An 11,186-nucleotide genomic window follows, 5' to 3' on the forward strand; every position below is an offset into this window, starting at 1 on the left:
TCTCCCAGCCGGCCAATCAAATACATCAATAGTGAAGCACACTGTTCGGCCATGTTGTGGTTTTGAATGAGGAAGAAGCGGGAGATAGTCGTCTTCAACGAGTTTTTTCACCAACTAACGTATCGTTGAGGATATTAAACGGCGTAGTATGAGACACTACACCATAACGGGCATTCCGAATGCAGTGGTTGCCACCTCTCGCCTTGCTGTCGTCATTTAGAAATAGTTTTGGAAATTAGCCGCGTTGCTAACAACGTTTTGGCTAGCAAGCGCGTTAGCATTGCTATCAGGTAGGCTAGCAAAATATCCGTTAGCTAACTACCGGTTCGTGGAAACTCTTGGAATTCGCCCTGTTTCATGCGTCTCGCTCGAATGATTCGCACGAGGTTTATTTGTGTTGGCTCCAAAGGCCGCTAGACGCCTCTCACTTGAAGCCATTTACTAATAAACCAGCGGCGTAATTGAGCAAACTTCAAACCATGCTGAATAAATTGTACGAATGGGTAGAGTCAAGCTTTGGCAATATTCGGAATGGCCTTCCAGCTGTGGAACAGTCTCCTTCAGACCGGTCACCCGGTGATGATGACATTAGGTTGAGACGGAAAAGACGAATTGAATGGTAAGTGCTTAAACAGGTTTTCATAGCAAAACTTTATCCCACGTTAACATAACTTCGTCCATCGCTCATTTTCTATTCTAAGTACCTGCATCACTCTCTTTTAAGCTTGAAGGAGGGGCATGGAGGAGACCAAAATGAACTTCCAGTGAAGAAATCTCGAATGGGTAAATTTAAAGATTACCACATTAGCCATTATCAGAATTAATTTGTATTTTCTTTTCTTAACACTTCTCACAATATTGTTTTTCTTTAGGAGACCTTATTGACACGGTCAAGATCGCAGCTGAAGGACTAAAGAATCGGAGCTCGAGTGTGGCGACATGGATGAAGAACAGCGTTAGTCCTACCCTGAGAAACATCCTGCCTGCTTCCTCTCCTCAGTCTCTTGAGCTTCACACACTGCCATCAGCATCAGCAGCAAGATGGACAACACTTCCAGTAAGTCAAGATTTTAAGGTTCATACATGTAAAGAAATTGTGTTAACTTGTTGAGATGACTAAAGTAGTAGTTCAAGGAGAATTCCCTCGGTCATGGATCTCTTCCACTCACAGCATGGCTGTAATCGGGGTGGCGCTTGTTTACGATTTAAGCACAGACAGTATGACCTAATTTGGAACATTGCCACTGTATTGAGTACGCTTGAGCAACATGGAATTTTTGCGACCGGTAAAGAAACTCGTATGGGCCGTATTTCCGATGGGTTATTTAGATAAAAACGTGTCAAAAGAAATTTTCAATTGTCATTTGTCCTCAAAATTTTCCCCAAATTTCTTATTGTGCCGTATGTTCCTTCAGTAATGGACTATATTCACACACCACTTCTGCATTCAGGGGACGGAGGTGTGCTAACCTCTCTTCAAGCACATAGCAATTTTGTCAAACTCTTTAAAATGTACCCCCAAATCTGCTTAAATGATGTCAAGTTACCATAAATGACGAATTACCTTCTTAATTGTTCCATTTATCCAAGTGTCGGCGAAGCAATCGACGCATTGTATCTCTATTCATGAGCCATTTTCTTGATCACAGTCCATGCACGCCTGCGCCAACAGATTTACACGGCTTATTTTTACACGTTCAGTCCAACATGGTTTAAAGGGCTCAAAAACTAAATTACGAGGCATCCATACTTCACTCTGGTGGCTGGCATGTCAAACTTTAAATATTCAATGAGATTAGGGTTATAAAATATAAAAGGAAAGTAGCTGTTTGAAGTGCTCAGAAAATGTTTTTCAGAAATTTCCACAAAAAAATTCACCACTTGTCATGTTGCTATTAATAGATCATGTTTACGTACAAGTTTTGACAAAAGGACCCCCCCCCCCCCCCCCCCCAGAGGAAATACTTATTTTTACTTCGTCCACCCATGCATTTTCCTCCACTTATTGGGGGTCAGGTTGCGGGGGCGGCAGCTTTCGCAGGGCAGCCCAGGCATGCCTTTTCCCAGCCACTTGGTCTCGCTCTTACGGGTAAATCCCGAGGAGTTCCCGGGCCAGCCGGGAGACAGTCTCTCTAGCGTGTCCTGGGTCGTCGTCCACCGGGGCCTCCTCCCGGTGTGACCGTCTCGGAGGAACACAAGATGCCTGAGTCACCTCATCTGTCTCTCCTCTGAGCCCCTACCGGATGACCGAGCTTCTCGCCCTGTTTTCACATGATCTTTACAGGAAAATATTGATTTGAATTATTTCTGTGGAAGTTGATGCAAATGTATGCCTGTCTTATTTTCTTAAGAACTCAGAAGTAAACTTGCTGGATCAGACGTTTGCTGCTCCCGCTTCCAGTTTGGAGTGGAAAATGCCCAAATCCGGTGAGTTTATTTCTGATAGTGTTATATTTGGTTGCACTTTTCAAGATCCATTTGGAAAGAAAATTACTGGTCATGTTACACAGTATGTATCAACTCTACTAAACCCTAGAATGGTTGTGTAATGACACGTCTCTTTGGGAATGTATAGTATGCAGGCGACATGTGAACATGAGTCCTGCTCATCAGGAAGTTCCAAAAATAAATGGGCACCCATGCAGCTTGCCCCCCCAAATCATGCAGAAATTGCCTCCCTCTGCATGGCTCAGCAGGCCCATAAACCTCAGAAAATATGGCACACCAAGGTACTGAAAATATTTGCCTTAGTTGATCGTATGCATTGTCTCACACAGTGTTGTTGGCTTGGTCATGTGGGATGACATGAATGTCTTCTTTTTGTTGAGTGTGCCAAGTGGAGGGTCCACAACAAGCAGCTCCTCTACCAGCATGTATGACAAGACGTTTCCAATCAAAGTACCGCAGAGGACGTCACGCAGAACTTCAGCGTGCCACATACCTCAGGCCAGAACCCGTTGCACAGCACAGGAGGTGAGCCATTACATCATCATTTGTGGCGGTTGTGTTTTTCAAGCTGTTGGCTCATCACGTTTTGTCCAGTCTGTTCATTTAGAGGAGAAGGAGGCATACAGGCAGCTTCTGACCATTGTCTCAGGCGGCCAGTCGTGTCTCGTCAACGGCCACTCCTCCTCCATCGCGAGGTCGCAGAGAGATTTGTAAGTATGCAGGCTCCCATGCTTTATATCACCCAACCTTTCAAACCCAGAACTGGAGTGTGATTTAGTTTGAACTGAACTAAAAAGACACACTTTTGCATACCTTTGTGGTCATCAAGGGATGGAGTGCTTGCACTTAAAATAATTGCTTGACATGGATGTGTTGCTTACAATTAGTCTGTATGGCTCACCAGTTCTGGAGTTGGTCAATGTTTTGAGTCAAAATGTCCTCCTCTTTGCATTCTCATCAGCACCAGCTTCCTGAGCCCCAGCCGCAGACTGCTACACTTGTCTTCATTCGCCGGTTCAGTGGCAGGGGATATTCCTGAGGAAGCCGGCAGCCCTCTCAGCACCAGGGACGCGTCGAGCCGGAGCTCCAGCAACCTTCCCAGCCCAGTGGCCGCCTCTTGCAAGCCAGGGAACTACGAGACGGGGTCTGTTGATGCGGACTTCAGCTGCAGTCAACCCTCCCTGTCCTCTGTGCTGGACACTTGCTCTCAGGATACTGAGTCATCAGGTCAATTCTCAATCAATTCTCTTGTTTTTACCTTCAGTTTAATTGTTTCATCGAGTTCCTGTGTAATTATTCTTAATTTGTTGGTCTCTCTCTGTCTTGCAGCACATGATGGCGACTCTGTTATTATTGTAAATGAGCAAAAGAGTAAAAAGCAAGACGCCACAAGGTTCGGATTTCTTTTCTCAAATGAAGCAATACAAGCAAGATGTCTTCATATCATTGCAAAAGCTATTGATTTTTTTCCTCCGCTTGTATTTTTATTTTTTTTTATAAAGAATGTAATAAGTGAAAAAAACAATGAATTTGTCTAACTTTAGACTTAACATCCAGTTCAATGTACAGTATTTTACTGGCAATTACAACATTGTCATTTTTATCTTCCCAGCATGCCATGTTTTCAAGCTGAGTTATGGATCAAAGAATTGTAAGTCAAGAAGTTAATGTTTTATTAGTGGTTCTGTTTAATTTACGTCCTTTAAAATTTGTGTATTGGATTCTCTGATTTTAGAACAAGCATTTATGACTCTCGGGCAAGAGAAAGGCGAAGACAGATTGAGGAGCAGGAGGCCTTGGCTGCCCAGCTGCTGCGCCAGGTGACTGCTGTTCTCTCAGGTTGTTCGTCTGTCATTTTGTATGTGACTTACCTGTGTTGCCGTTGGTTTTTAGCGGCTGTCTGAAGGAGGCCAACGCAGCACAAATGTGGAGGTTCATGTTCGAGTTCCTTTGGAGAAGGAGATTCCGTTGACTCTGGTTATAGAAGAGTCCTCGTTTTTGGACGACAAGCCAGAATTCCCACAACTCACAGAGGTATGATTACCTGCACGGTGTACTGAGTGTGCGTATACATGTACAGAATCAACACTTTGAAAATAGAAACACTAATCTGCAAAGGCTCAAAATGCCTATCGCTGTAAACTTACGGATGCAAATGTTCTGCTTGATCTATTTTGTCAGGAAATGGAGGCACAAGTGGACAAGGTGTTAAGACGCGGGAGTCCTGATGAAGTGTTCAGTGAGGGTTTCGGTCTCAGTCTGACACGCAAAGATCTGCAGACGCTCAGTGGGCTGAGCTGGCTAAATGATGAGGTGAGCTCTGACTGAACAACCTGCCAAGGCTTTTTTTTCTGTAGAATTTCTGCATCACATTTTTTTGCACCGGAGTCCTAGGCCCTTGATTTTGACGATCTGACCGTGCAGACTCGCAATCTGATACCGCGCAATGCATTCAAGGAGAACACTAAACCCAAGATGTCAAAACTTTGTTTTATTTCAAATGTGTCTTCTTTGTCAGCCATTGTTTAGTTGCATGTACAACATATTTACTGTTAAAAAAAAACATGTTTTGAGCATTGCCTCTGTTATTGTGTACTGGCGTACGGAGGCTGCTACTTGATGTCTTTTCACTCTCATGAAAACGGAATCAGGAGAATGTGACGTGTTTTCCACTTACTTCCCATTTTATCAAATAAGAAATCCAGTTAGTACTTATTCGAGAAGGACAAGCTGAGTATTCCATGTCATCACTTGTACAAAGGTTACATTGTCATAAAGGTCCTCATCTTCATGTAAATGGTAAATGGCCTGTGACTTGCATAGCGCTTTTCTACCTGGGTACTCAAAGCGCTTCAGTGTTACCTCATTCACCTGCTGATGATGCAACTGGGGGTTCAGTATCTTGCGTAAGGACACTTTTCACATGGTGGCAATGGCCAGGGATCGAACATGTACTTAACTAGTTGTGAGCCCATCTGAATTTCTTTTTGCGCGTCTTTTACATGAAGAGGTTGATGTACAACACCTTGACGCTTAGCTCCCCTCCCTCTGATTTCCGCTGCATGTTTCCATCTCCACCATGGTGTACACAGGATGTAGTATGTAAATCCCTTGCTCTCTTGAATTTGTTAGTCAATGCAGTTTTTTTTCGTTTTTTTTCATCCATCATGCCACCTCCCTCATGTTGATGCATTTTTAGTCATGAGCACATCGGTAATCAACTGGCATGTCATAGTACGGTAATTATCATGACATTGTGCAAAGTTGGCGATTTAAAACAGCTCACGATACTGTACAAAAACTCACAATATTGTTAAAGACGAAAAAAAACTAATTTAAAAAAAGTAAAAGCATAATATTGTGTTTCTGTATGTTACAGTAGTGACAAAGAAATAAATAGGATTGGCCAGACATTATATCGTCAAGTACCAGTACTCTCTTTGGCTCAGTGGCTGAAGTATCATGGTCTCTACTGTTCACAATTCTGTGTTTGGCTGGTCACACTAATAACACTTAAGTTTGAGGCACTTCCTAAGTTTGAGATTCGTGGGGGAACTCAAACGTGTTACGTTCCCCTTCATCTGGCAATTGGCGTGAGTCTTAAATATAGGTGGCAAAAGCAAGCCTAATTCAAATTAAACTGCACTAATAAACCAACAAAGGGTGCTGGAACTGCACGAATTGAAAATAACCTGACCGATTTAACAGATATGCTACCTTTAATGTCATATCAAATAATATGACAGATGAAGATGATGATCACAATGTTGTGGCAGTTGTAATATTGCGATAATGCTGATTTTGTTGCATGCCTAGTAATCAGAGTACCGTGTTTTGACTGGTTCTAGCACACACGATGTATTGTAGCTTTAGTTTTCCTTTCAGAAGAAGGAAAGAGAACACATATAACTTATCTAAGATGGCTTGTATTACACATAAATAAATATAATATATTATTATTTTTAACTCGAATGAAGGTGTCCTAACATGTTAACCTTTTAAGTTACTAAAGTGGAAAAATAATGCGAACATATTACTCCATACATCCAGAACTGAATTGATGTCTTAGCTCAACAGTGTCACTTTGAATAAAAAGAAGACATGCCATAATATAAAATTATATGTTCCATGTGGACTTGAGCGATTCTTCAATATTGGATTGGTCCGGTAAATTCAAATTGCTTGTCTTTCCCTTTTTAAGGTGATAAATTTTTACATGAATCTGCTGGTGGAGCGGAGCAAAGGGCCCAAGCTGCCTTCCGTCAACACATTCAGCACCTTCTTCTATCCCAAACTACGCAGCAGCGGCTACTCCGCTGTCCGCCGCTGGACCAAAAAGATGGACATCTTTTCCAAAGACATCCTGTTGGTTCCCGTCCACCTGAGTATGCACTGGTGCCTCTCTGTAAGTGTTGCTGCCGACTCAAACCACCCCACGCCCAGGGTTTGTTGGACACGTTGAGAGCATTGAAGCTTTTTTGATCATCCTCTTCTCAGGTGGTGGATTTTCGCAAAAAGGCTGTCACCTACTTTGACTCCATGGGAGGAAACAATGATGACGCATGCAAACTGTTGTTGTAAGTTTGGCAAGTAAACTTAAAAGGGAGACACTTTTTCCTCGCCGTGCTGACCTTTTTCGAGCTGTCGAGTGTCAAGACTAATGCAGTGTATTTGTCCCCAGTGATTACCTGCAACAAGAAAGCAAGGACAAAAAGGGCAAAGAACTGGATACCACAGGCTGGACTTTACACAGCAAAAAGCGCAATGTAAGTTCTGCATGGAGTCAGGCTGAGAATGTTAAGTTTCCTTCCCAGTGAAAGCAGTCGATATTGCGTCAAAACTATAGCACGATATTTCAGGGAAATTTTCAGTGATGACTTTCTGATGATATGGGGTGAGGGGGATAAATGAAATGTTTGTGATTGGTGCTTTTGTGCATCGTTTTTATTGCGCACGGTATTGAAGCCACTCTTTTCCAGTTATAATGCAAACCAAGTGAAAATTTAGTGCAACTGGTTGAGTGACACAGCTTGAAATGGAAACAATCACTGGCCAGACAGTCTTTTCCTTGTGAGGTCTCAATGTAACGTAACTGTTTCCCACTTAAACAGTGAATAAATAAAGAAACCGACATTTGAGAAAACCAAAGAAAATACCAGCCTTCAAAAGGCATTGGCCCCGTCATGTTGTCACTCCTGCCTCTTTTTGCTCTTGCAGAATCCATTGCAGTCAAGAAAGTCACTTTAAACCACTCGCAATATTTTCTTTTGTGTAATCCTTGGGAAATTAGTTTTCAAGCTTCGTGGTTGCTGCCTATGTAGCGAACCGCCAGGCTGATAAAGGGAGCTGAGGTTTGGCTCAACAGTGTTGATCGTAGAGGCAAAGGGAAAAAACCCGCCACAGATGCCATGGTGGTCGCCAGTATGTGACGGCATGGTTTTCCCATCTCAGTCAAATGTGCTGTAGAAAAATATTTTCTCCCAAGGATTGTTTATCTTGGCCAAGCAATACTGCTACGGTATTATCCTACCACAGTTTGCTTTTTTTAGGTCGTAAGGAATGCATCTAATGAGTGCTTGAGCAATGCTTGATTAAAACATTTGTTCACTCCGAACCACTCAACCTGTTTTCATGTCATCGTGTTTCTTCTAGGCTGCTCATATTTCAGCCGTGTGTTTAAGATCTAGGCCGCCAAAACGTATTTGGTGTTGCCTCTTAAGTTTAGCAGTAACTGTTTCCTTATGTAGTTTGAAATGATTGTATTTTGCAGGATATCTGTCCTCTTGAAGCCAACCCCCGTCCACACGACAGTGGTAGCGCTCAATGTGGGCACAAAAATCCTCATTTTAGCACGAAATTGAAGTTGCAGTGCTGCTTATGCTCTCCACCCTCCGTTGTTATGCAGTAGGGAATTACACAAATGGACGCGATGACGTATGATGTTTGAGAGTACGTCATCACGTTCCAAATTTTTCTTCACACTCAGAGGAGTCCCTTTCTGCAGGTTTCCCAAGTGAATTCAACCATACTTTTATTTTGTCCCCGAGGTGTCACTGTAGGCCAACTTGTCTCTTTCTTCCCAGTCGAGAAAGGTCAATGCTCTTGGAGTCAGTAAGGCACCTCTACTGCTTTGTCAGTGGTCAACATGCACCGAGAGGAACGCAAACACAGTTGCTTCACATCCAGTGTTACCACAATGGCCGCGTTTGTTTTATTTACTCCCCTCTTAATGGTGCAAATCATTGGGAGAGGAAATCAATGCGAAGTGCCGTCTACAAGGTTAAATAACAGCATTTAACCTTGTAGACATAAGACACTTTATCCATTGGCACGACCAGACTAGTCCTGCCACATTATGAGGTCATCCGATGTGTTTGTGAACCAATGGCATGCTTTTGCGCTGTTGACAAAAATTTTCTAAAAAATTCAAAATGGCTGATTTTCCATTCATGCTACCTGTTTGAGCTACACTAGTGAAGGATGTATTTTTTATTTAGAAGTTCAACATTAATGTAGATAACAGAACAGTCGTACCCCCCCCCCCCCCCAGCTCATCCAAATTAGTGGACAATTTCAAGCAAGTTTGCATAAGCAAGAGTTAATCTTGATTGGTGACCTGCATCTCCGTTACGTATTAGCATTTGTGTTTGTCCTGAACAGGAAATCCCACAGCAGATGAACGGCAGTGACTGCGGAATGTTCACATGCAAATATGCAGATTACATTACCAAAGACAAGCCCATCACATTCACACAGGTAGGTGGTCAACCAAATGGGATGGTTGTGCGTAGCCATCATGACAATGAGCTGTGCTGTCCTTTTTGCAGAAGCAGATGCCATATTTTAGGAGGAGGATGGTTTGGGAGATAGTCAACCAGAAGCTGTTATGAATGTGGTTTTGGAGGGCACATTTAGTTTTCTTGCAACACCAGCTCATCAGATCAGGGACCGACGCTGCCACTCTCTCACCTTGGTCCACAGGGTGCTGCTGGAGCACCAAGCACTGCCTCCCAGGCCCCTACCCGGGGTTGGAGTTACGTTTCGGCCTCCTTGCGTGCGTGCGCGCACACACACGCACGCACGCACACACACAAAGACACACACTAAAATAAAAACAAAAGTGAGTCTTACAACCACGATAGCCATGATCCTGGAACTCATGTTTGAGTTCCATGAAACTCGAACATTACTCGGTCAGGATTACAAAGTGTCACTGCAGGCAGGGATCTTCACACAATGCAATTTTACATGTCTTATGAGCATTGAATGCATTTGTCGCAAGTAAATTCAATATTGAGTTGTGATGTGGATAAAAGATTCACACCAAATTGACTGACTTTATGAGAGCTCAGGTGCATAACTCAAATTCTGACTGCCCCACTTTTGGGTTTTATTGTGACTGTTGGCTCATGCATGGAGCATCCTTTTAGTCTAACCGCTGCAGGTTTTGTCAGCAAAGTCATTGTCGCTCACCAGTCAGTTACAGTGTTGGGCTTGAAGCAGAGATGTGTCTTGGTGGCAGACAAGTGTGTATTTTATCATAGCAACATAATGTACTTCTGTACAGGAAAATTAAATAAGCCAACAAAACAAAACTCCATGGAGCCTTACTATTGGGCCATGCAGGTTGTACTTTAGTTTCCTGTAATATGCACATTTCCATTACAAAATAGAACTATTTTTGTAATTTGATTAGCACGTTATTGGAATGCTGTTTTGCTTTGCTGTTGACCAGCAGGTGAACCCAAGTTCAGTATCGATTGTGGTCTTAGTCCCCTGAAAAGGAAGGCTGAAAACAAAACTTCATTTCCTCACTGATGAGTCTTTATCATAGATTGTAAATTAAGGTTCAAATTCTATTTTATGGATGTGAGTCAACATTTTTTGATATATTCAGAATATTTTAAACTTTGTATATATTTTAAACTTCAAGTTTTTTTTGTACTTCCTATTTTTCTGAAGTAAGTCTCTTAATAAATTCTCATGTTTTAATTGTCAATCGACTCACTCTACAAAAAAATCATATGCATGAAAATCCATTGTCATGTGTCCTGGCAGAGCTGCAGCACAAACAAATCCAAATGTGGTGACACCTCTGCAGTGGCCCATATAGACTGGACTTTAAAAAAAGACTAGAAGAAACGCTTGATGTCATTTATTTCTGATAACTATCCTGTCAGAAGCATCTTCAAACCTAGCTTTTTTGTTATTTAACATAAACAAATTGACACACATGGCTGAAAACGTATGCCTCCTTGGTGGAGGTCAAAATTGATTTTATTATTTTTTAAAAAGGACAGTTTATGAAGGTCAATAGCTGTTTGGGTTCTCCTGATAGGTGGATGTAACGAGCGGCATCATGACACAGACACACAAAGATGTGAACTGATCCCAACCTTTGATGTGGCCAAACATTCCTAAAAGTGGAGCCCTCCCAAATTAGCAGCAATCATTCATTAGTCCCAGTGAGCCACCTCAACATGTTGAAAACCACACTCACACACACAAAATGGAATGACTGTGTACACGAAGCCGCAATCAAATGCTCTAAATGTGATATTGCTTTCCAAATGTATGCTCCAAGTGGTTCAACGTAACAACAACATGACAGTTAGAAGTCAGCCAGTCAATTCCATCGTCCCTGTGGATCTAAGGCATTGCTGTGATGTGGAATCGGGCCCTGAAAGTGAGCGGGAGCAGCTTCATGGTTCACGGAAATGACTTCAATTGTCCATTTG

The 11,186-nt window shown here is 42.5% G+C and overlaps 1 protein-coding gene across 1 annotated transcript; it reads left to right on the top strand.

The window, feature by feature from the left end:
- On the top strand, positions 1–10,447 carry senp1 (SUMO specific peptidase 1). Its single transcript, XM_052058041.1, has 18 exons — positions 1–619; positions 725–783; positions 873–1,057; positions 2,352–2,427; positions 2,576–2,729; positions 2,829–2,973; positions 3,043–3,158; positions 3,410–3,675; positions 3,778–3,841; positions 4,061–4,099; positions 4,184–4,268; positions 4,342–4,482; positions 4,630–4,761; positions 6,650–6,853; positions 6,946–7,025; positions 7,130–7,214; positions 9,109–9,204; positions 9,276–10,447. Exons 1-18 carry the CDS (start codon positions 480–482, stop codon positions 9,336–9,338), a joined length of 2,130 nt encoding a protein of 709 aa, XP_051914001.1. The 5' UTR covers positions 1–479; the 3' UTR covers positions 9,339–10,447.
- Positions 10,448–11,186: the final 739 nt, after the last annotated feature.

Source organism: Hippocampus zosterae, chromosome 2 (genome assembly GCF_025434085.1).
Source record: "Hippocampus zosterae strain Florida chromosome 2, ASM2543408v3, whole genome shotgun sequence".
Taxonomy (NCBI): domain Eukaryota; kingdom Metazoa; phylum Chordata; class Actinopteri; order Syngnathiformes; family Syngnathidae; genus Hippocampus; species Hippocampus zosterae.